The sequence below is a fragment of the Rhinatrema bivittatum genome, chromosome 4 (assembly GCF_901001135.1).
Source record: "Rhinatrema bivittatum chromosome 4, aRhiBiv1.1, whole genome shotgun sequence".
Classification (NCBI taxonomy): Eukaryota; Metazoa; Chordata; class Amphibia; order Gymnophiona; family Rhinatrematidae; genus Rhinatrema; species Rhinatrema bivittatum.
In genome coordinates, this window is record NC_042618.1 from 443430798 (window position 1) to 443457422 (window position 26625).

Genomic DNA, 26625 nt, shown 5'->3' on the forward strand with positions numbered 1-26625 from the left:
TCTCACCGGCACTGCAGGAATAACTTCCCCTAAACAAACCCAGGTCTTTAGCAACGACGCAGGCACGGTCACAGCAGGCTCCGTGGCGTTCCACCCCCTGCTCCAGCACGGACTTCCTGTTACCAGAGCACCTTATGCTAGAGGTGGAGCAGAGCAGGGCCTGCTGGGAACGCACACATGCTAGTGGAAGGAGCCATGTTTGTTCTTGCTCGACAAGAGTGGAGACTACATTTTTTGAACAGCGTCAAAACGACATGCATTGACTGGTGCTGGTTCACCTTTCATACAGAACGATATATGTGCGTTCAGATCTTGAACAAGTCAGCCCCTGAGGCGTGGCGAAACTCGGCCTGAGTCGGGCATTTGTGCGTCTCCACTACAATAAATGTTTTTAAAGGACACTCTGCATCTATCTTGTTTGTTGACACCATTACGGCTTTCATAGATTGCCTCCCTTCTTGTTTTGTGGGTCCCTCCCTATCAACATTTTATGCCAGAGGCAGTTGCCTACGTTCCCTATGCCTACCTACGGGCCCGTGTGTGCCTCCCTTCCTTTACCTCCTCTGCGCCCAGACCACCACCAAGAAGCATCACTTCAACCATTCCTGCCAAGCAATGGCAATGCTAAATGTGGCATTCTTGTGCCGGATTGAATGTAATGCAGATCATGCACTGATGAAATCATTTAGAGAGAATAAGCCAATGAAAGTTCTGTGTGATTGGACTGGAGGATCTTTACAATAAGAAATCTTCCACACAGGAATCATTTGAAGGACGTTTTGGCACTGTGGTAAGAAAAAGCCCTTATATATGTGCTCTTTGAATTATTTTTCTTAGGATTTTCTCTTTCTCCCCCAACATGTCTGCTTAGTATGGCTGATTATTTAGCTTAGATTACGATTTGCACTGTTGTAAAAAATTGTTTCAACATAGAACATTTTATTAATCATATTTAACACATCTGTACCATACAGAAAATACATTCATCAAATATTTAGTAATTTGACAGCTTAAATTATGCATATTAGTAAATCTGGCTTGCAAGCTAGTGTTAGAACTAAACATACTGATTACAAATGTACATAGGAATCTGAGCTCTTTACTGTTTTATAACAGCTTGGAGTATAAAAATATGGGTTTTCATTGCATTTGTAGGAGCAGGTAGTTTCTCTTTGATAATTAGATAGAAGGGTCATAGGTATAAAAATTGCATAGTTTGCACCTGCTTATAAGTGTATGGGGACAGACTTAAAGATCAGGAAAGACTGGACAGGGGAGATAGGGTAGAGACATTTAAATACCTCCAAGGTATCCATGCATGGAGGTGGGCCTTTTCTAATGGAAAGGAAGCTGTGGGATGAGGGTGAAAGGGGGTAGATTCAAGAGTAATAAAAGAAATATTTCTTTACAGAGTGGATGCACGGAACAGCCTCTCAGCGGAAGTGCTGTACACAAGGACCAGAGGGATGTGCAGCCAAGCTAATCTTGTTATTTCTTTTTTTAATTCATTTCATTTTAGTGCACACTAACACCCCCCCCCAAAAAAAAAAAAAAACCCAAACAAAAAACAAATGAATGCACATTCCTGGTTTTTAAGAAACCATGGGACTAGCACAGGTGATCTTTGAAGGAATGGTAGGGATCGTAGAGCTAGGTGTGGATGGGCCATATGGTTATCTTTTGCCGTCACATTTCTATTTATAGAGGTGAGGTACATGGGGTAAAGCATGCACGCACCACTGAAAATTCTATGATCCAGCCATGCTTTTGTCGCCGACTTAAACCTACCCTTGGCCGTACCCCTTTGCACTGTGGGTGAACGTATGCGTACTCTGAAAAATGCACATACTCTCAACCCACTAAGCAAATGGCCAGCTCCAGCGGTGTGACTCCCTACGTGGCATGGCTGAATCCTTGGACGAGTCCGTGTGCTTACTATTGCCAGAGTTTCAGAATTACATTTTTTTTAGTACTGCAGGAAACTTTTTAGAATGGAAGATTAAATTATTTTAATAAAAAATAAAATAATGAGAGTTCAATGTAGTGGGGACAGGGCTAAAGTCTGTTATAGCTCTGTCATGAAGGCTACATATTTTTGAGTATTTATTTGCATTTATTTAAACTACAGTGTGATTTCTTAGTGAAATTTAATATAAAATAACAACAACTGATTTAAAAAACTGGTGGGGCTTTTTAGTACAGGTTTCCCCAAATGTGTGTAGATAAACCCAAACTAGATGGGGTTTTCATGCATATTTGGTGTGGATATCCTGAGTTATATTTGCATATCCTGAAAACCTGACTACCTGTGGGATCACACTAGACATATCTGAGAAGTCCTCTCTTACTGTCTTAAGTGCAAGAATGAGCAACTCCAGTCCTGGAGTGTCAAAAACAGGCTTGGTTTTCAGAATACCCACAACAAAGATGCATGAGGTACATTTGCAATCAAGAGGCACTGCATGCAAATATACCTCATGCAATATTCATTGTAGATCTGCTGAAAACCTGGCCAGTTTGTGGCACTCCAGGACCAGAGCTGCCTACCCCTGGTATACAGGGTGGTATTCTTTATAAATCTGGCTCAGTGTGGGCCTTGCTCTAGTCTTCCAGGACAGCGTTTTTCAAACCAGTCTGGTTTTCAGGAAATCCACAATGATGGCCAGATTTGCAAAATTCTCTCATGCATCTTTGTTATGAATATACTGAAATACCAGCTGACTAGGTCAGGAGTATTGCAGGACTCACTCGAGAAACATTGTCCTGTCTTGGAGAGCCAAACCGGTCTAGTTTTCAGGATATCCACAATGAATATGAATGAGAGATATTTGCATTCAATGGAGGCAGCATATGCAAATCTATTCCATACATATTCATTGTGGATATCCTGAAAACCAGAGCTGTTTGTGGCACTCCAGGAGTGTAGGTGCCTACCCATGGTCTAGGAACCAAGGTACTTGCCTTGAGCCATACAGCAGTGGTATTCACCTCCAGTCCTTGAGGGCAGTAATGGGGTCTGGTTTTGGGGACATGCCTAATGAGTAGGCATGAGAGAGATGCATGCATGCTGCCTCAATTGTATGCAAGTCTGTCTCATGCATATTCATTAGGGATATCCTGAAAACCTGATTGGTTGATGGCCCTCATGGATCAGAATTGTCCAACCCTAGACAATTGTTTCACCCTTCCCTTTGGTCATATACAGGATGTATTCATTTAATTGGATGAGTAAAGAAACAGGAATCTCTGAATTTGGGGGCATCCAGATCATTCACTTGCTGGATTACAACACACTGATACAGTGTGCAGAATGCAGCAAAAACAGAGAATGCATTTTTTTTTTTTTTTATAATAAAATTGAGTTCTATCGTATAGCAACACACAGATGCTTCCACACTGCTTCCTTCAGATATCATTTGCAAGTTCCAGCTCTGGCCATCTGTTGCTAGTATCCTTACAAAAAGGTAATGCTGTATTTAGCATGCATGACATGCAATGTTCAACTCATTAAAAACAAAACACTAGTTAATAAAACAGATGCTATTTTATGTAAACAGTGTGAAAGTGTTAGGGACAAAACGTGTTGAAAAATAAAAATCCTATAAAGGTAATGCTATAACAATGTGCCTGTTTAGAAATGAACTGGCATTCATGCATGCTGCAAGGTAGGGTTTTTTAGTTGTCCAGGACAAAGATAGGTCCTTGCAGAAAAGGCTCCTGGAGGCCTTGCTGCTTACTTCCCTTCTGCAATGAAGAAGAAGATCCGTGCAGAACTAATGGAACTTAACTCTGTACATTTAGAAAGATCTTCCCCCCATACCCTCCAAAAAACTCTGTTAGAATCCCTTTGGACTCCATCACAGGTCCTGCAAATGTGATATGGATAAAACACCCAACATAACAAGCCTGCTAAGGCCCTGCTGTAATAAGGTGTAGCAAGGAATTTTGTGCACAAACCAGAGTAAAAATGTGCACGCAGCTTAGTGCTCCTCTGTGCAAATCCCATGTACATCAAGGCATTTGCTACTACTCCTCAGGGCAGAGAGGGGCGTAGGCTTTACTCCCGTTCCCTCAAGGCTGGAAATTTAACTCCCAGTCAGAAGTGGCGTAACGTTTCTATGTGAGTCGTGGTGTGGGTGGCTGTGGGTTTTGTGTGCACAACCTATCAGCACAAAGTTTTATGCTCTTAACTTGGGTTTTGTGCATAGAAAATTTAGTAGCATTAAAATTGTGCTTCTACGTCATGTTTTGTGGGCACGGATTTTATGCGAACAAATCAGGTTTTCTGTCCAAAATGGACACAAACCATCGTTATGCTCCTAAAACATGTTTTGGATGCATAAATTATGGTTTGTGTGCATTATACATGATTTAGGCACACTATTCATTTTTTCGTGCACCTTTCTAGATTGATACCCTTTTTTTAAGTTATGTGCTGATGCTTGTTGCATTGGAAGTTAACTTTCTGTTTTAGTGCGTGCATACATTTTTTACTCCTGTCTTACTTCACACCTAAATACGAGTAATGTTCAAGAAGGCATTTCCTTGACTAGAGGGAATATCTTTGAACAGAACTGTAAAAAAACAAGAGGGTTGGGGAGAAAACAGGCATTACCAGAAAGTGGGATAAATAAGATCAAGAAAAGGAAAATGTTCTCCCTTTACCACTGGTGAACAAAGTGCATGATGATACGTATTGGTTCAGTGCACGTGGAGCAAGATACTTATGGGAAATAAAAAACAGTTAGTGTACAACCTCACCCCCCCAAAATATAAAAATCAACAGCAGGTTCACATCCACTTGCATTTCTTCTTCTCATCAAATAAGTTTTTGAGATGCTCTAACTGCTTCAAGGCCTCAGCTAGATTCTGCTCTTTTTTAAGATTACTTAGGATCTGTTGGGAAAAATAAAAGAAAGGAAAATGTGTAATTACTTTTCTTAGAATTCTTTTGTATTCTGCAATTTAGTTTAATTTACAAAGTCATACCAACAAGACTTATTTATCAGGCTTGTGTTTAGAGAATCTTTATTTTATTTATTTAACAATTTTTCTATACTGGCGTTAAGTTAAATACCATCACAACGGTTTACAGAAGGGCACGATAAAGAGAAATATGGGTGGTATAGATTACAAATTACTCGTGTGCCATCATAGTACGGTAACAATTTAAAATAATAAACTAGGTGTGTAAGTTAAACCTGATTGTTAGGAACAAATTAGGCAGTTTGATTTTAACATTAATATGCTTATGTAGGTTACTAAAAACTTCTAGCTTGGTGCATCCTTATCACTCAACTATTTTTCTCCTTTTCTTTATCTTATTTTAGACTCCTCTAAAACTCCCTCAACCAGGCTGTAAGTCACAATGGGCTCTTCTTGTTGAAATGACTGTGTGCCTATTTTATTGTACCAGAGGGCAAGACCAATAATGAAAGTACAACTTGTGTAGTGGGATACAGATCTTCCTAGGTTTGGGTGAAATCTGCCAAGAAAAGGGGCTACGAGGCATACAATGACCAAGAGTGCATGTGATTTCTTAAGACTGGATGGACCATTTTGGTCTTTTTCTGCCGTCATTACTATGTTACTATATAAAATAAAAACATTTAGGCTAGGGGGTTTTAAGGGTTGGTTATAACAGGGTATAAGGAAGGCTATTTAACTAGGGGGGGTAGGAAGTTCAACCCCTATCTGGGTGAACTGGAGAAACTGGTAATTGCATCGGCATGCATTGTCTACTAAAATCTCCCCCACTTACGAGATGGAGGCGGCATTTGCGCGCACATGCACACGTCCATATAAAATTGTACACATATCTATGAGCATACAGCCTATTTTATACCATGCGCATATACGTGGTATGTTATAAAATGACCACGTCCTTTAGCGTGAGCTGGCATACGTGTGTACATGTGTGCCTGTGTGCAGGTATCAAAGTTACTGACCCTCCTTGCAGAGACATGTTATGGTATTTCGCACTCATAGACCACATTTCTTGGACTGAAGAACAACCCAAAGCAGTTTACAACAATTAAAAAATATAGCAAATAATCATTACATCAGATACAATATAACAAAATAATTTGCAACAATTAAACAACACAACATATAATTAATATGTCAAATAAAAATCCAAAATATAAGAGAATATTTCTGAAAGCCTAACTCTGCCCTACTTCACTCTCACTAGGGATGGGCAAAGCCACGCCTCCAGCAATTTAAATCTAACTTTAGCTGTTTACAGACTGCAAGAAAGAAAGAAGATAATCCAAATAACTAAAGAGGAGGAAAGGGCCCAGGACAGAACCCTGAAGATCTCCTACTGAGAGAGAAAGAAATCGAAGCTGGGCAATTTATGAAGAGCGCTAACATTAAATAGAAAAACTGTTCCTAGAGTTTAGTGAAAATGATACTAGCAATGCATTACAATACATTGTATAATGTCATTACCACTGCCAAATGATGTTTTCATTCTTGTATTCGAAAAAAAAGGAAAATTAGTTTCTTACCTGATAATTTTCGTTCCTGTAGTACCAAGGATCAGTCCAGACTGCTGGGTTATGCCTCCCCTCCAGCAGATGGAGTCAGAGAAAAGCTGAAAAGTACCCCCTAGATATACCAGTGTGCCACCTGCGATCCCTCAGTATAAAGAATATCCAAGCAGAAGGAAAACTAATCGTACACTTCCGCTGATTAAGAAACCCCTTTTTAACTGAACCACTGACCAGATCAAGTAGTAACCTTGCCCTAAAGGCATAAACAAGCCTGTCTCCCTATGCACAAAAATAGCAACAAAACACAGAACTTACCGAACTTACCGGAAAATATGCCGCAAAAACTTAGCACCATAATTCGCAGATGTCGAAAACTGCAAAAGGAAAAACAGATAGAATCACGAGCGGACTCTCCGTAAACTGACTTGGGCGGGCGTCTGGACTGATCCTTGGTACTACAGGAACGAAAATTATCAGGTAAGAAACTAATTTTCCTTTCCCTGTACGTACCAGGATCAGTCCAGACTGCTGGGATGTACCCAAGCCGCCTTAAATGGGGTGGGACCCAGAGAGTCCCGCTCGAAGAACACTGCTCCCGAAGGACTCTGTCGACGGACCACTAACATCCAAGCGATAATGCCTAGCAAACGTATGCAAGGATTTCCAAGTAGCCGCCCTGCAAATCTCCTGGCAAGACACCAACTGGCTTTCAGCCCACGAAGCCGCCTGAGAATGCAGAGAGTGAGCCTTAAGCCCCTCAGGAACAGACTTTCCGCAACCAATGTATGTGGACATGATTGCGCTCTTCAACCATAGGGCAACAGTTGACTTGGATGCCTGCAGACTCTTGTTGGGCCCATTCCACAACACAAACAAGTGATCCGACCTTCAAAACTCATTAGTTACCTCCAAATACTGCAGGAGTACTCGACGGACATCCAAACGCCTCAAATCCCGACCTTGAGAAGAGCGGAGCTCCTCCTCCGTAAAGGAAGGTAATTCCACTGTCTGATTAACATGAAAAGCCGATACCACCTTAGGCAAAAAGGAAGGTACTGTGCACAAAGAAACCCCGGATTCTGAAATACGCAAGAACGGTTCTCTGCACGAAAGCACTTGAAGTTCCGAAATGTGACGCACGGACGAAATGGCCACTAGGAATACCGTCTTGAGAGTTAAATCCTTCAAGGTGGCCCTCTTAATAGGTTCAAATGGGGCAGCGCATAGACCTCTGAGAACAAGGTTCAAACTCCAGGATGGACATGGAGCCCTCACAGGGGGATGCAAATTCCTAACCCCGTGCAAAAAACGAGCAACATCTGGGTGACCTGCCAGAGAGTAACCTTCAATCTTGCCCCTCAGGCAGCCCAGAGCCGCCACCTGAACCCGAAGAGAACTGTAGGCTAAACCTTTCTTCAAACCATCCTGCAAAAACGTAACGATATGACCTACCAAAGCCTGCCGGGGAGGAAGCTGTAACTCACTACACCAAGAGTCAAAAACCTTCCACACACTAGCATAGGTTAAAGTAGTCGAGGACCTGCACGCCTGAAGGAAGGTAGAAATCACCGCTTCTGGATAACCTTTCTTTCTCAGCTGCCTCCGCTCATAAGCCAAGCCGCCAGACAAAAGCGATCCGCCAGATCGAAAAATACCGGGCCCTGCCGAAGAAGATTCGGGAGATGACCGAGACGCAGGGGCCCGTCCACCGCCAGATTGACGAGATCCGCGAACCATGGGCGCCTTGGCCACTCCGGAGCCACGAGAATCACCAGACCTTGATGGTACTCTATGCGCCTTAAAACTTTTCCCACCAGGGGCCACGGGGGAAACACATAAAGAAGGATGCGAGGAGGCCACTGAAGCACTAGCGCATCCACCCCCTCCGACCCGTGCTCTCGCTGTCGGCTGAAGAAACGCGCCGCTTTGGTGTTTAGCCGTGTGGCCATCAGGTCCACGTGCGGAACCCCCCCATCTTCGAGTGATGAGTCGCATCGCTTCGGCCGACAGCTCCCACTCTCCTGGGTCTAGATGTTGGTGACTGAGAAAATCTGCCTGAACGTTGTCCACGCCTGAAATATGGGTGGCCGCAATGCAGAATAAATGGCGTTCCGCCCAGGCCATTAACAAAGATGCTTCGGCCGCTACTAGGCGACTTTTTGTGCCCCCTTGTCTGTTTATATATGCCACCGTGGTCGCGTTGTTGGATAGAATTCGCACCGCCCGACGACGCACCATCGGAAGTAGTTGATGCAAGGCCAGATGGACCGCCCTGGTCTCCAAGTGATTGATGGACCACTTGGCTTGTTGAGAGGACCATCTCCCCTGCACCGCTCGGGACTGACATACAGCTCCCCAACCAGACAGACTGGCATCCGTCGTCACGACTATCCAAGGTGGAGGCTCCAAGTCCACCCCCTGCAAAAGATGGTCCGGGCTCAACCACCAAGCGAGACTGGACCGGGCCGGTTCCAGCAATGGTAGCGACATGTCATAGTCCTCGGACCTGGGATCCCAGCGAGAAAGAAGTGCTCTTTCCAAAGGTCGCATATGCACAAAGGCCCAAGGCACCATTTCCAGAGTAGAAGCCATATGCCCAATGACCTGTAAATAATCCCAGGTCGTAGGCAGGGGCGGGTCTAATAGGTTGCGCACATGAGCCATCAGATTGACCATCCGCTGATGTGGCAGGAACACCTTGCCCACCGAGGTATCGAACCGGGCTCCCAGGAACTCCAATTGCTGAGTCAGTTCTAGATGGCTCTTCGCGAAGTTGACTATCCAACCTAGCTTCTGAAGTTGATCCACCACTATCCGAACCGCCCGCTTGCACAAAACTTCTGACTTTGTTTGGATGAGCCAATCGTCAAGATAGGGATGGACCAATATCCCTTGACGTCGAAGAGAAGCTGCCACCACCAACAGAACCTGGGTGAAAACTCTGGGAGCAGTCGCTAATCCGAACGGAAGGGCGCAAAACTGAAAATGGTCCCCCAACACCATGAACCTCAGGAACCTCTGGTGATGCTCCTGGATTCCAATGTGGAGATATGCCTCTGTTAGATCCAAAGAAGCCAAACATTCTCCCTTGTGGACGGCCGCAATAACAGACTGCAGCGTCTCCATGCGAAAACGTGGAACGCGCAACGCCCTGTTGACCTGCTTCAAATCCAGGATCGGTCTGACTGTGCCTTCCTTCTTTGGAACCATGAAGTAAATGGAATACCGACCAGTCCAACGTTCGGCAGACGGCACTGGGATTACCGCCCCCAAGGCCCGCAACCGGTCCAACGTTTGTGCAATGACTAGCTGCTTTGCCGGAGGACCGCATGGCAACACCAGAAACAGATCCCGGAGCGGACGAGCAAAATCCAAAGCGTAACCGCGACTTACAACGTCTAGAACCCACTGGTCCGATGTTATCTTGAGATCATATAAGGCATCTGCCGTGTAGGCGACAGCAGCCTCTACGCAGTTAGCCTGCTCCGCTTCATCCGGTGGAAGCTCCTGGGCTGTGAGCAACTGCTGGACCCAGCGGAGAGTGGCCCTCTGCACTAGGCTGCTACAGACCGTCGCCCGGACCCCTAACGCCGCAACTTCAAAAATGCGCTTTAATACGACCTTCAACTTCCGATCCTGGAGATCCTTCAGCGCTATAACCCCAGTCACAGGAATGGTAGTATGCTTTATCACGGCCGTGACCGCCGAATCCACTTTGGGAATTTTAAGAAGGTCCAAGGACTCAGGCGGTAGGGGGTACAACTTATCCATAGCTTTACTGACTCTCAAGGAAGCTTCCGGAAGTTCCCATTGCTTAGAAACAATTTGAAACAGTTTGGGATGAAATGGAAAAGTTTGCGGAGGGTCCTGAAGGCCTGCCAAAGCTACATCCCCCAGGGAAGTGTCCGCTTCCTGGTGTGGAGCCGGGAGTTCCAGTTCCTTCAAAACATGGGGAATCAGATAAGTTAGCTCGTCCTTGTCAAATAATCGAAGGACCTGGGGATCATCCCCTTCCACGGATGCCTGACCATCCAATTCTCCACCCCCGACGGTATCAGGAATGTCCGGAGAAGGATCCGGAGCTGGAGTCACCAGAATCCCTGCACCCCTCTGTGGACGGGGACAACGATTCCCCGCTTTCTCCTGGTTTGGGGCTGCTCTGGGGAACTTAGGTGGAGAAGGCCCGGTGACCTCCCAACCTGCCTGCGCTTCTAAGAAGGCTTTGTGCATTAATAGGACAAACTGAGAAAATGGCGCCGCTCTTTTCAATGTGTCCCCCGCAGGTTGGGAGGGAGGGGGGGACCGAGGGGCTCCGAAATTGGGTGACTCCTGCGGGCTTAGAGCCGGCGGCGAGGGAGGAGGGGAATCCTCCTCCTCAGACGCTGCCCCCTCAGACGGCAGCGAGTCCAAAATGGCCACTGCCTCCTTCTCTATGGGAGGTGGGGCTGTCGACCGGGCGGCAAGAACTCTCCTCGGCCACGAAGAAGACGAAGAGCTGCGGGCAGTGTTCGGCCCCCGAGAGGGTCCCTCGCCCCCGGGAAGACATCAGGAGCAGAGACCCTCTCGGGAGAGTCGCACCCCCGCCCCCCCACAGGCCGTGCAGGCCGAAGATCGCAGCATGATGCGACAAGAAGCAGGAGAAATAAAGCGTGCCAAAAACAAAGGTAAGCACAACCCCCAAAGCGCACTGGGTGAGCTAGCCACCCCCTCCGGAGCACCGGGACAATAGGTCAGCAGGCCGAGGCTGAATGGGATTGTACCCTGCCTGTCACCAACAGGACTGATGGGTACTGAAACCACTCTACACTTTTTGCTTTGTTTTTTTTTGGGGGGGTTTTTTGTAAAATCAAACAGCAGTCTTCACCAAAAACACAGCCCCCTTCAGAAGTCTCAGACTTCTGGAATAATTCGACTGGGGGGGGGGTGACCGGCCCACCGGTAAACTCTCCCCCTGGTCCCTAGGGATTACCTCCGGGCATGTGGCATTAGGGTATTGCCCTGCCAAGCCTGCCTTGAAAACCTGCTTGAAGGAAAAATCAGAATATAATAGACTTCTTCCTGCAGAATTATATATATATATATATATTTTTTTTTTTTTTTAAACAGAACAGAGCAAAACCAGTTGATCTAGTCAGGGTTAGAGCAAATGACCGAAAAGAACCTGTACACCACAGAAGAAATTTGTAAGGAACAGGACCGCAGGTTATGCCTCTCAATCTGCTGGAGTCAGAGAAAATACTGAGGGATCGCAGGTGGCACACCGGTATATCTAGGGGGTGCTTTTCAGCTTTTCTCTGACTCCATCTGCTGGAGGGGAGGCATAACCCAGCAGTCTGGACTGATCCTGGTACGTACAGGGAAGTGGAGATTCATGTACTTGGGGATGCAGAAATCTGAGGGAGCAGTATGCGTTGGAGGCAGGGGAGAGATGCTGTTATGCAGGAGACCTCGGGGAGATCATATTTCGTGATCTCGAGGTTGGGAAATTGTGTGACAAGGAGATACCTGCTGACAGAGGAATGCTAGGGTAAACAGAAACAGGTATGATTAGTTGAAAAAAAGTGATAATGTCTCTCTGTACAGGTTATGTTCAGACCTCACCTGGATATAGAGTGGAGGCAGTCTAGACTAGAGAATGCTACCAAAATGGTGCAGTGTTTGCACTATGAGATGAGACTTGGAGGCCTAAACATGTATGCCCTGGAGGAGCAAAGAGAGGTGGGGAGATAAGATAGGGACTTTCAAATACCTCAAAGATACAGATAATGTACAAAAGGCAAAACTTTTCCTTGCTGTAATAAACAGTGCAAGAGATCTCGCGATTAAGATGATTTGGTGCATTATGAAAATATCCCAAAACAGAAGTTTACATGCTTCTGCACTAGCACCCCTCCATACCCCATGCCTGCCAAAAGGCTGAAAAATGTGGAGGGATAGAAGAAAACCAGTTGTTCCTTATTTTGGTCTTGGGTAGCTGTGTTTCCAATATGGCCACCGCCTGTTCTTTCATGGAATATTGCTCATATTGAGTGACAGCTGTACTGACCAATGATTTGTTTTTCATCCTTATGAATCAGAATATGAAAGTCAGGGACAATGATGAGTCAAATCAAGGTTTGATCTGTGCGGTTCTAAATATATTCATGCCTGCGAAGTGCTCCCAGTCAGGCTCAGAGATCTGTTTTGTATTTTAAAAGTAGTAAAATTCTGGTAATAAAATCTCCAACTATTTTATAGCTGTGTGTTCTAAATATATGCACAGATACAAACTCTCTGCAGATATCTCTGTCTATTGTTTTATATCCTCCATTTTCAACCTGATGATATCTGGTAACTGTGTTCTTACTTCATCATAATATTTTGAAATGTATTTGTAGAGTTCCAGCAAGGCCACATCCTTTTGAAATTCATTTTCATGTTTCTGAAACAGAAAGAAGTATGGGTGAGAGAATTTGCCTGAATTATGCTGCTCAAAAGCACAGTAAAATATTCCCAGCCCTGCCCGCTCTGAAGGCCGATACCTTGGATTCCTCTGTTAAAAACTCTTCTAATTCTGTGGAGGAGAGTGGAGGCAAATCCCTGATCCCCTTGTAGTAAGTTTTCACCTCCTCCTTGTATAGTGGAATGTCTTTTGCATACAGAAGTTTATTTGTTGGCGCTTCCTAAAGAAAAACAGGAATCCAGAAAACACTTTAAGGACATCCTTGGACGTTACAGCAGCGGATTGTTTGCATGCAGCCGAAACGCAGCAAGCACAAATTTCTGTTCTCCAAGATCTATTACTTCCACACCAGTCATGACGAGGTCCATATTCAGCAAGCCGGATAACTTGTCCCGGATACACATCTCGCTGAATATACTTGCTGAAAGTTATCTGTCTACAAGTTTGCATGTACCTGTTTAGGATTTTAAGTTATCCAGCCTTGTGTGGCCAGATAACTTGCTACTTATCTGGATCTCTTCAAAAGATATCCACTGTTTTTTAAATAAAAAAAATAAAGAGTTAAAAGGGCTTGTAGCCCGATCCCCTCCTTCTGCCACAAAATTTGATAAGGACTCCCACTGGGGCGTGCATCCCCCACCTCCCCCCAAATGTACAACTAAGGTCCCGGGGCTCACAGTTTAGGCCCCCCTTCCTGTTCCTTTCCAAAAATAAAAATCTAATTGCCACCCTCTCCCCTGCACTGTCCTCCCCCCTCCACTGGAGCCCCCTGCCTGTTCTGAAGCAGCTCTAAAGTTATTTGGGTAACTTAGTCGGTTATAGTTTACAATCAGCCCAGCAGAGCTGTTCCCAGGCAATCTGGCGCCTATGGCCAAGTGAAAATCTGCGCCCTCCCCCTTTACACAAGACCTGACCCCACGAGTTGGGAGACTCTGTTCAATGTTTGTACAGCAATGCCCATGGCCCTAGGAAAACTTTATAGCCTTGCATCCCCCACCCCATCACACCCTCCTCACACGCAATTAAAAATTATTTATAACAGATTTTACATGAAAAAGAACATTCAAAGCACAATCGTCTGAGGTAAAAATATCACTTATAATAAGTATATTATATTTACATGCACTGCTGAGGTGCCATCCAGAAAACCCTGCAAATAAGCAAGAGACGCTTGGAACCTATATGGTTTAGGCCTATTGTAATGCATCTTGGGCAAGACCCTCAGAGAGCCACGAGGAAAAAAGAATTTCTATATAAAAATAGCACTGCCAGCACTCAAACAGCAACAACCTTACCTATGAAAGTTAATACTACAAATATTACACCAGTCCCAAAATAGTAATAAACCTCCTATTAGGAAAACAGAACAATCCAAGCTGCAATAGATCCCTGCATAGAAACTGCACAGTAATGGAATAACTCACTTCAGTCACACATGCAAAACACAGATAGATCCTCAAATACAGAATAAAGGAGCAATGGGTGGCCCGTGCCATCTTAGAAAATGGCACGGGCCACCCATTGCTCCTTCCATGTGACAGGGGCCGACCAATGGCACCGGTAGCCCCTGTCACATAGTAAGGGCAAAGGGCCACCGGCACCATTTTGTTTACTGGCAGCAGACGGTCTGAGAGCGGGAGATCGCTCCCGGGACCCCCGCTGGACCACCAGGGACTTTAGGCAAGGTGGGGGTGGGGGGGGGGGGGGTTGTAATTAAGTAAATTTGAAGGGTTGGGGTGGGTTTGGGTTTTTTAAAAAATAAATGTGCCCTTCCCCCCACGCTAACCCCAGTTCAGGGAAAATCCGTCTCGGGATTCGGGCCTTCTGACCCATGCCGAATTGGACAATTTCTTTGAGATTTTCCAATTCGGCAAAAACGAATGCACATCTCTAGAGACCATACCAATTAAAAGAATAATTCAAAACTATTAATGAATAGAATAACATTCAATAATTAAAAACTCATATAAAATGTTCCAAACATCAATAAAATATTTCAAAAACAGACATATCAAATAACACCCAACAATTAAAATAAGGTTTTTAAAAAATTCCCCGATATCCATACCTTGGAACGTTTGATTTCCAGATGCCCTGAGTAACTGGGGTAGTTGTGCACATACATGTTCCTTTTCATATACACATACACACAGGGGGAGGAGGAATAGCCTAGTGGTTAGAGCAGTGGAGACCAGGGTTCAAGACCAGGGTTCAAGACCTGTTGTCGCTCCTTGTGACCTTGGGCAAGTCACTTTACCCTCCATTGCCTCAGGTACAAAACTTAGATTGTAAGCCCTCTGGGGATAGGGAAATACCTACAGTACCTGAATGTAAACCGGTGTGATATCTCGATTGAGATCGAATGTCGGTATATAATAATAAATAAATAATAAATAAACAAACATGCTCTGTCTCTCCCACACACATGCACACATGCTCTCTCTTGCTCTCCCACATACATGCTCCCAAACACATATACACGTTCTCTCACACATATGCGCTCTCTCACTCTCCCACACACATGCTTTCTCTCTCACTCACTTCCTCCTTGATGTAGCAGGCTGCAGCAATCTCCTTCTTCAGCCCCTGTGGCCAAGGGAACAACTTCTGGCCACGAGGCCGAGCCAGCTCTAGCACTGGACTATTTCCGGCAGGGGCGCTCCTCTGAAGCAGTACGGCCTTGCCAAAATTGTTCGCGTGGTAAGCTCTGCCTTAGTAAATGGAAAAGCAGCGTGGCCTCGCCACTTACTAAAGCCACGCTTAGCATGCCTTCAGTTTCAACGGGGCAGCGCTGCTTTTCTTTTGCTGAGGCCCTGCTGGCGGCCAACCGCACTGCTCTCGCTGGCACCTTTTGGCCATGGCTATATTGGCCATAGGAATGCTATGGCTCTGCGGCTAAGTTAATTGGATAATCTTAACTCCTCCCTGAAACGCTCCTGGAATGCTTCTTTTTTATCCGGTTAGATTTTAGTCGGATAATAATGTAGCCACCTAAAATCTAGCCAGTTAAGGGGCTGAATATCCCAAACCTTGCCATTTAGATGGATAACTTCAGGTTATTCATCTAAATAGCTTTTGAATATTGATCTCAGCATGTTCTTGCATTTATAACCATGATATAATAAATATTAAGAAAAGGCAGCTTCAAAAGCAAATATTTCCTTAAAATTGGCATTATACACTAGTTAGATTAATTTAATTTAATGGGGCATTCCTGTTTTTCCACAGCACATGGTGCAAGAGCGCCAACTGGATCTGGATTAATATCTGACAGATAAATCAAAGTTTTGCTTCAGAATTACTCAATAAAAAGATGCCAGTATGTTCAGAGGGAAAAAATAGCATCAAACTGATCAAGTTTTGCACTAGAGCACAATTTTGATTCATCTACTCTAAAGATTATTGACCTGAGAGGTCAATACTGACTGGTGCAAAACCAAGATAAAAAATTCCATTGATCAAGGTCACCAATAGTTACAATCCGCCCCCCGCCCCCCCCGTTGCTCTGTGTATTCCTGGGCATCTGTTTTTAACTTTGACCACATCATTGCACGCTTTTCTCTTAAGAACGTAACTGTCAATAGAAAGTTGGGATTTTTATGCAAACAGCATCTGTTTAAAAACAGCCACGCCTCCCTTTTTAACATATATATTTAATAGAGTGCTTGTAATTGATTCAGATAAGAAACACAAAGAATGTGCGTCTTTTTTGCACAGGAAATCCACTTACAAGAAAAAGCACCGGTGCAAATCTCTGCGGAGATTCCTGGGGCAGTTTTGAAAAGGAACATGCGCTCATACTTTTCCCTTTGAGAACGGGCGCAAAGACCGCAGGTAAAATGTACCCGGGGTCTTCGCACCAATGTGGGTGGTTTTAAAATATCTTTCAGAGGTTACACTCCCTTCTTCAGATCACAACAAAACGAGCAAGTCAGGGCAAAAGATGCTATTCCCTAAATACATTACAATGGTGATGTAAAGAGGTCCAAGTAGAAGTAGTATCTGAAAAGTCTAGTCTGGCATCCATTCAACAGTGCTGCCCGCCATATTGAGGATATTTTTATGATTTGGGCAAGGGTGTAGCCAGAACTGAATTTTTGGGGGAGCTCAAGGTTGCTAGCCCCTTACCCCATCCAGTGTGGGTTTTCATGGCAGTGGATAAAGTGTTGAGAGAGTGTATCTGGATTTCCAGAAAGCATTTAACAAAGTCCCTCATGAGACTTCTTTGGAAATTAAAAAGTCATGGGATGGGGGCATTATCCTATTGTGGACTGCGAACTGGTTAAAAGATGGAAAACAAAGTAGGGCCAAATGGTAAATTTTCCCAATGGAGGAAGGTGAATAGTGGAGTTCCCCAGGAATCTGTGCTTTTTAATATATTTATAAACAACCTGGAAATAGAAGCAGTGAGTGAGGTGATCAAATCTGCCGATGAGGCCAAATTATTCAATGTTGTTAAATCACATGAGGATTGTGAGAAATTGCAAGAAGACCTTGCAAAACTGGGAGACTGGGCATGAAAATGGCAAATGAAATTTAATGTGGACCAGGGCAAAGTGATGCACTTAGGGAAGAGAAACCCAAATTTATAAAGATACACGATGCAAGGTTCCATATTAGGAATTATCGTTGGTAATACATTGAAATCATCTGCTCAGTGTGCTGCAGCAGCCAAGAAAGCAAATGGAACGCTAGGGATTATTAGGAAAGGAATGGAGAATAAAACAGAGCATATCATAATGCCTCGGTATCGCTCCAGGATATGACCTCATCTTGAGTATTGTGTGCAGCTCTGGTCACCATATCTTAAAAAAAAATGATATAGCAGAATTAGAAAAGGTACAGAGAAGGGCAAGCAAAATGATAAAGCGGATGGAACCAATCCCCCCCCCCCCATGAGGAAAGGCTAAAGACTCCTCAGTTTGGAGAAGAGACAGCTGAGAGGAGATAGGATGAGTGGAGTGGAACGAGTCAATGTTAATCAGTTATTTACTCTTTCAAAAAGTACAAAGAGCAGGGGACACACAATGAAGTGAGTAGGTGATACACTTAAAATTAATAAGAGAAAATATATTTTTACTCAGTGCATAATTAAGCTCTGGAATTCGTAGTTAGAGGATGCGGTGAAAGCGATTAGTCTAGCTGCATTTAGAAAAGGTTTGGACAAGTTTCTGGAGGAAAGGTCCATAAACCATTATTAAGGTGGATTTGGAGAACTCCACTGCTTATCCCTGGGATGCTATAGTATCTACCCCTTGGAATCCTGCCAGGACCTTGTGACCGGGATTGGCCACTGTTGGAGACAGGATACTGGGTTTGATGCATCTTTGGTCTGACCCACTATGGCAAGCCTTATTTTCTTATAACAGGGACAAACACCTCAAAGCCTTAAGTGCATCCTTCAGACAAAAAGATTAAAACTTAAATCATCTCTGGGAACACTGCATCTTCACTTAAAACTCCCAAGGTAAATGTATTGCAACACAAAGAGAGGAAAACTGCAGCCCATTGTTATAACATAAAACTTAGAGCTAGAAAAAGTGAGAAAAATCATTACAGTCCTACAGCCACTACTCCTGGAGGATGAATCATGGAAAGAAATATTCCCTGCTGCTCTGGGGTGAGCCTTCTGGCAACCTTCTAACGTCGGAGGAGCACCAAAGGGGAAGCATTTAAAAGCAGGGCCGACCTGGAGAAGGAGCAGTGCTACCGCCCGACGGCCTCAGCTGACACCGAGGCCCAATCAAGCGGCAGTGTCTCACACCCGCTCCTCCCTTACAGCCACCAAGCCTCTCTGTAAAAAAAAAAAAAAGCGCGCCTACTAACCTTTCCCTCCTTTGTCTCCTGTCTCTCCTCTCTCTCTTTCCTTTTCTTTTTCTTACAGACGCCGCAGCCCCAGATCGCACGGCCCCGACGGACCCGGAAGAGCAGCCCGCGCCCCTCCCCTTTGGCGTCGCTGCTGACATCACAACGTCGGAGGAGCACCAAAGGGGAGGCATTTAAAAGCGGAGCCGACCCAGAGGCGCCGCGTGCCATAGGGGCGCGTCAAAGGGGCAGCCCCTTTGTACGCCCCTTTGTACCCCCCGAGAACTCCCAGAGAACAGGAAACTCTTGCTGAACAGCCACGGATCACCAAACATGGACAACGAGAAAGAAGAACAGGTAACACAATTAGAGTCTGCCTAAACAAAGGTAAGTACGGCAGAAAAGATATGAAAAACTACAAAGACAAAATAAAATACAAAGCAACAAACACTACACAAACAAATACAAACAACCTAATACAAATCAAAAGATCAAAAAACATAAACAATGGAGATTTAAACCTACTAATGATCACCTTCCTACTAGTAAATGCACAAGCTATAACCAAAAAATTCCCAATCATCACGGATCTACTCTATGAAATCAAACCCAACTTCATTGCAATAACAGAATCCTGGCTGAAAAAATCTGACACTGTTTTAAAAAACCAAATAGCACACAAGAACTATGATGTATTCTCAATTCCAGAGCAAACAAAAGAGGAGGCAGAGTCCTACTAATAACTGAAAAAAAACTTAAATGAAAACTGCTACCCATAATACCCCCAACAAACCATGAAATTGCTCTGTTTGAAACCCTCAACATACAAATATGTCTTATTTACTGCCCTCCAAGCCTCCTTGAACTAACTATATCACCGCTAATAGAATTCTTCACAACACACTTAAATACAACAAAACCCACAATAGTGTTAGGAGATTTCAATTTACATATAGACGTACACCCTTTATCAAACACCTGCCAAACATTAATGGACATTATGACAGCCCTAGGGTTCACACTAATTACAATCCAACACACAAAGCAGGACACTCCCTTGACCTTACAGTCATAAATAGTAGTTTCTTAGAACACATTAAAACAAACTACTCACAAATTCCATGGTCCGACCACTTTCTAATACAGTCTACAATTCAATATACGAGGCCCCAACCAAAACATAGAACGGAACCAATAGAATTTAAATACCGACCGCCATTTAACATTGAAACATTAGGAAATGAACTAGACAAAAAACTAAAAGAATTTGAGTTTAAAGATAGCCACTCAGCAACAAAAACATGGACAGAAACAATGAATAAACTAGCAGATGAAATCAACCTGATGAAACACACTCTCATCAAAGAACCAAAACAAACAAACCCATGGTACAACCAAAAGATAAAAGAAATCAAGGAAAATCTGAGAAAAAAAGAAAAAGACTGGAAAAAAACACAAAACCAATGAAAACCTAACTAGATATAGAAAACATCTAGCCTACTACAAATAAACAATCCTTGATGCCAAAAAACAATACTATAGAACAAAAATTGAAAAATTTTCAAATAATCCTAGAACGTTATTCACCATAGTTAAAAACCTTACTAATGATACAACAGAAGCTCCCACAGAGTTACCTGAAAACAAATGTAACGAAATAGCTCAATACTTCGATGACAAAATTAGAAACCTTAAAAACAAAATTCCAAACACAACAAAACAAGAAATCAAAATGCACATAAGGGACAGTACATATTGGTCCACATTTGAGGAAACAACAGAACCTGAAGTTGAAACCATACTAAAAAAGATAAACCCAGCCTCACATATAATTGACACCATACCAACAAACGACATAAAAAAACTAGCCAACATAGTTTCCCCCACATTAACAAAAATCATAAACCTCTCCTTAGAGGAAGGATCCCTTCCAGATAACCTAAAAGGAGCAATAATTAAACCAATAATAAAGAAAAAGAACAGTGACCCACTTATACTGAGTAACTACAGACCAGTATCAAATCTGCCACTAATAGCAAAATTAATAGAAAAAATCGTTCAGAAACAATTAGCTGAACACCTAGACAACAATAATATACTGTACCCCTCACAGCACGGATTTCGCAAACATTACAGCACCGAAACCTTACTTCTCTCATTGACTGACAGCATAATGAGAGGTTTTGACAATGGTAAACATTACATCCTTCTATTGCTTGACCTATCCTCTGCCTTTGACACAGTAAATCATGACATACTGCTAAAAAGACTTGATGAAATTGGACTAAAGGATAAAACTAAATCCTGGTTCAGATCATACTTAAGTAACAGATATTATCAAGTTCAAATAAAAAACACATTGTCGGAGAAAATAAATCTAGTAACTGGAGTACCACAAGGATCAGCACTCTCCGCTACACTCTTTAATATCTACCTACTTCCACTGTGCCATCTACTAGTGGGCCTGCGTATCGTACACTACATATACGCCAATGATATTCAAATATTACTACCAATCGAAGACTCACTGGAAAAAACACTAAACCTAGCAATTATGTACCTTGATATCATTAAACAACTACTAAACCAAAGGGAGCTAAGTCATTAACATTGAAAAAACCGAATTCCTCCATCTTGGACGAAAAAACATGACAGTCATTCAATCTTCTATACTACTAAAAAACAATCAGAAAATTGAAATAGCTGAGCAAGTACGGAACTTCGGTGTAATAATAGACACAGAACTCAGCCTCAAACAACACATATCATTAAAAAAGTCAAAGAAGGATATGCCAAACTAATGGTCCTCAGAAAACTTAAACAGTTACTAAATCAAACGAATTTCCGAACTGTCCTACAAGCTTTAATATTTGCCAGCACTGACTACTGTAATGCCCTACTATTAAGATTACCATACACGACAATAAGACCACTCCAAATACTCCAAAACTCGGCCGCAAGAATTTTGACTGGCAAAAGAAAGAGAGATCATATCACTGAAACGCTAGCTGAACTACACTGGCTGCCAATTGAATACAGGGTAAAATATAAAACCCTTTGCACTATATATACATTAATCCATGACGAAAAAGCTGAATGGCTAAACACAGCACTCCGTGTCCATGTCCCACACAGAAACCTGAGATCTGCCAACAAAGCCCTCCTAACCATCCCCTCAGTCAAAACTGCAAAACTAACACAAGTCAGAGAAAGAGCACGATCATTGGCCGGAACGATACTATGGAACACTATGCCCATAGAGGTAAGACTACAGAGAGATTTCAAAACTTTCAAAAAGAGCTTAAAGACATGGCTCTTTAGAGAAGCTTTTTCACAAAGAGAGCGAGAAAGAGAAAAACGCTGAAAGCTGTACACACAAAATATTTATACAGCACTAGCACATTATATGTATGTACATCACGGTTTGTTTACTACACCTCTTAATTGAATGTATAATCCAACCGTCTTTATTGTAGTCACAGGTCAGATTAGACAACACTGAACATATATGAAACTATGTTACCGAGCTTATCAGACACCTCCATTACTAATAATAGGATTAGATGCATGTACAATTTACTATATGTGCCTCTATGTAAACCGTTGTGACAGTAATACACTGAACGACAGTATAGAAAAGATTTTAAATAAATAAATAAATAAATAAATAAATAAATAAATAAAGGAAAAACAAGCTCCAAACAAACTCTGAAACAAGAAAATGGCTGAAAACCCAACACACTGGGACAACACATTCCACAGGATTCATATGAGAAAGCCTTTCAGCAGAAGTGGGACTCTGTTCACGCTCCACCTCTAATGCAACTTGTACACTATTCAATACAGAGACTGTGACCAGGGAAACTGCATTCATGAAACAGTCCAAACATTATAAGACAAGAATACTTCCACACAGAGCCAAGACTGCCCATCACGTCTCCGAGGAAGAACACTTTTTTGGGACCAGTCTTTAAGATCAGGATCCTGAAAGGGAAATTCAGAAGTCTGCGGTGGTTCTACACTGTACATTCACAGCTTTAAAATGGACAGAAGAAAGCTGAATGTCAATCTTGATGGTGGTTGGGAATATAACATTACCAGAGGGTGTGTGAAGGTCAAGGTGCAGGCGCTGGTAGGGTATGTGATGGGTGGCGTGTACGTATGTGGCGTTGTACATGGTATGCACTGTTGGGTTGGGTGGGGATGTGAGTGGTGCGTGGGCACTTTTTCTTCCTTGAACTCTCCATGTTCTCCCCCTACCCTCTCCTCCCCACCTGTGTGGAACTGATGTGCATGTATTGTAGATGTGCGAGTGGTTATCAGGAGTGAGTGGAATGTGTGTGTGTGTGTGTGAGGGAGACCCACCCCCATTTTCTGCCCTTCCTTCCCTCTGTGAGTGTGGGGATGCAGGTGTGTGTGTGTGTGCACTCCCTTCCTCTCCCCACTGCACCCCATTTCCCCCCTCCTCCCTCATGTGTGAGTGTTGTGGGGAGGTGAGAGTGAGGGTGTGTGTGTGTTGGGGAATGGACTCTTTCCCTCTTACATTCTCCACAAACTCCGCCTCCGCCTGTGTGTGTGTGTTATGGGCCTAGTTGGGGAGGGGTGCATGTTGAGAGGTTGTGGAGTGTGTGTATGTGTGCACTCTTCCTCTCACACTCTCCACTTTGCCTTCACCTACTCTCCCTCCACCCCTCTCTTTCCTCTGTGTATGTGGGTGTAGGGGGGGGGGGTGTGCAGGTTATGTGTACGTGTTATGAAGTTGGTGTGAGCGACCAGGGAATGACTGAGGTTGGATGGGGTGTGGTGGGGTTGTGTGTGGGTGGGGTTGTCTAGAGCTGTGTATGAGGATCGGGGAGTGACTGGTAGGGTGTCAGTGGTCAATTTGGGGGAGTGTGGGGGGGGTGTAGGGGAATGTTTTGGGGTGGGGGTGGGAGCTGTGCACTTCCCCCTTGCACTCTCCACTTTCTTCCTTCTTTTCCTCCTCCTCCTGTGTAAAGGGATGTGTGTGTGTTGTGAGTCTGAAGTAGGGTGTATTTGTTAGGGAGGGAATGGTGTGGAGAAAGACACACCCCTCCCCCCTCACTGATATAAATATGTGTGTGTGTGGGGGGGGGAGCTGGGGGTGTAAGATGAGTGTATAAGGGAAGGTGGATGTTGCTGTGTGAGAGGGAGTTGGATTGTGTATAGAGGACAGCGGTGTATATGTGTTGGGGGGAGAAGGTATGGAGAGAGTGTATGTGTGGGAGGAGGAGGAGGAGGTAGTTGTGGTTTGTGTGAGGTGTGTGTTGTGGGGTCGGGATTTGCATTCTGCCCCCATCTCTGCAGCCCTCCTCCCCTCCCTCTCCTCCCCTCCTCTCTCTCTCTGCCCCAGCCCCACTTCCCCACTCTGCCCCTCTCCTCCAGTCCCCCTTCCACAGCTTCTCTCCTCCCTCATTCTCCTCTCCCCCCAGCTTCTCTTCCCCCTCTCTCCCAGCCCCCTCCCTCTTCCACTGCTCCCCTCCCCCAGCCCCTCTTCCTCCTCACTCTCCCACTCCCCTCATTCACCCTTCTCCACCTACTCTGGCCCTCCCCTCTCCTCCTCTTCCTAGTCCTCGGGCTCTGAGGTGATATTCCTGCAGCTGGTAGGGCCTGGGAATTCCCTCCAGCCTTTTCCCTGCCACGTTGCCTCTGCACTTTATCTTGCGCTGGTGGGGGCCTGGGAAACCCCATCAACTTTTCTGCTGCCGGTGACTCTGTTTGCTTTATTTTTTGCTTTTTGCACTGGTGGGGGCCTGGGAAACCCCACCAGCCTTTTTGGTGCTGGCGCCACTGCTTCTGCACTTGCTGGCCCTCCACTGCAGACGTCGGTGCTCCTCCTTCGCTGTCTTTAGGCCCCCTCCCCCTCACCCCCCATGCTTCAGGTGAGGTCATTAGGTCGTACTTGTGGAGATGCGCCGCAATGATCACCTGGAGCCCCTAATAGTTTTATAATACAGAAATACATTCAGAACTTGTCCAGTGAGTAGAGGGCATGAGGTCAGGGCTGTCTAGTTCTTGGTTTAACTCCTATACTTATGTATTGATTTTATTTATTTATTAAAACGTGATCATCTGCTTATCATCACCCACAAAGACATTAAAGCAGAGTCCAATAAAATAAACAATCAATCGCCCACTCACCCCTACTCCCATCATCCTTTCAATTAACAAGTCATGACACACCAGACCAAGCTCTCATTTTGCTAAACAGCTGTCCTCCACCTACAGATGTTTGCAAAAAGCCAGCCTCTCAGCTGTTTTCTAAATGGTAAGTACTGGCCTTCTTGATGCATCTCGACTTGGAGCAAGTTCCACCAAATAGGACCCACGTGGCTGAAAGATTGCTTTCTTGTAAAGCTTAAATGGGCCGACTTTAAAAGGGAATGACTAAAAGCCACTGTTGTGAGGAGAGAGGGTGCATAATCCCTTCAGCTAGGTACTCAGGGGGTGCCTATATCAAGGCATTAATGAACTAGACATAGTTCAGGCTCTCTTTCCTGTCCCTCCATGCAGTAACAAAAACATTAACTAAGCACCGACTGACTGCAGAGACAGAATATTATCTTAAGAATTAAAACTGATTTTTCACAGGTATCCTATTTTCAGTCAACGCTGTGCATGTTGAGGCGAAGTCTTGCATTACCTTCCCCAGCTGCTGCTCTGCAAGGGAGAATGCATCCATGAAAGCCTGGGCAATCACGGAGAGGCAACCGTCCATGTGTGGAGTCTTCTTAATATCACAGACAAACTGGGGGTTCTTTATTATATTCACCCAGAAACGCAGAGGGAGGCTGGCAGAGGAAAAGAGGTAAAGAGAAGGTTGAATCATTTTATAGCGAGCCATAGAAGATACTTATCTTTGGATAAGAACAAGTAATATAAGCAGAAAGGAAAACCACGACTGATCCTTTGTCATTTTACACACACACGCACACACACGTACATACCTGTTCGTTTTCCATATGTGCAGTACATCAGAGTCTGTGATTTTTTTATTTTCAGCCTGGGCGTCCAAAAAATCAAAGAAGTATTTAATGGCAACCGGGGCTTTACTGCTGGGTAAACTCCAAATGCTTCTGAATAGGTCTTCAACAAAAGAATTAACTGCAACCTGAAAAACAATTTAGCACCAGTGAGGAGGGTCCTAAGCTGGAGGGGCATCAGTGTGCAGCAGTCTAAGCATGGATCGGGATGGGGAATGCTTCCTCCATTTATTCCTTTTGGATTGCCTGGGTCTCTGACAACCTTGAACCGAAACAAGTTCCCATTTATTGGCTCCTGCTGCACTGACTGCAAACAGTAGCCAAGCACAGGAAAAATGACAGCTAGCAAGCAGTTTGTTAGACACCCAAATTCTGAAGTCTCGGATCAGTTATAGGACTGTGTGCTCGGTGAACAGACCTGCACCACGGCATTCTGGGAACTGGCTTCTCGATAATTACTCGAGTTACTTTGGATCCTGTGGGACTAATAAAGTGGCAATATTTCATGATTTTAACCCACTGCCTTTGGAAAGCGTTTTCATGCACAGTGAATTACAGGCATGAATGTCTGCTTTCTGATAAACACTACCTTTTTAGAATTTGTTGTTTTTCTACAAAAATCATCATTTATCTATTCTCGTGCAAATGATCTCCTGAAGCATTCAACCTACAGCAACCACATTTTCAGTGGCAAAGCTAGAAACTGAAATAACATTTCCCCTTAAAACTTATGGATCTGGCTCAAAATTGAAAAAAAAATAAACTAAATATTTCCCTCTCTATTTTTACTTTTAGAAAAAAGTGCTCATAGAAATTGCTCTGCAGCCCTTTTCTTACTTCTTGTGGTGATACTGAGTTGTTTGGCGGTGAAGTGCTGATA

General features: G+C 44.1%; 1 protein-coding gene across 1 annotated transcript in view; it reads right to left on the reverse strand.

The window, feature by feature from the left end:
* Window positions 1-918: 918 nt before the first annotated feature.
* The window catches only part of PLXNC1 (plexin C1), a 109432-nt gene continuing 83725 nt past the window's right edge, over window positions 919-26625 (reverse strand). The window contains exons 27-31 of the mRNA XM_029601621.1: window positions 25710-25873; window positions 25406-25553; window positions 13019-13159; window positions 12844-12918; window positions 919-4896 (exon numbers count right to left, since the gene is read on the reverse strand). Of these exons, the coding sequence (XP_029457481.1) occupies window positions 4792-4896; window positions 12844-12918; window positions 13019-13159; window positions 25406-25553; window positions 25710-25873 (633 nt within the window). The 3' untranslated portion in view covers window positions 919-4791. The remainder of the gene's footprint in view (window positions 4897-12843; window positions 12919-13018; window positions 13160-25405; window positions 25554-25709; window positions 25874-26625) is intronic.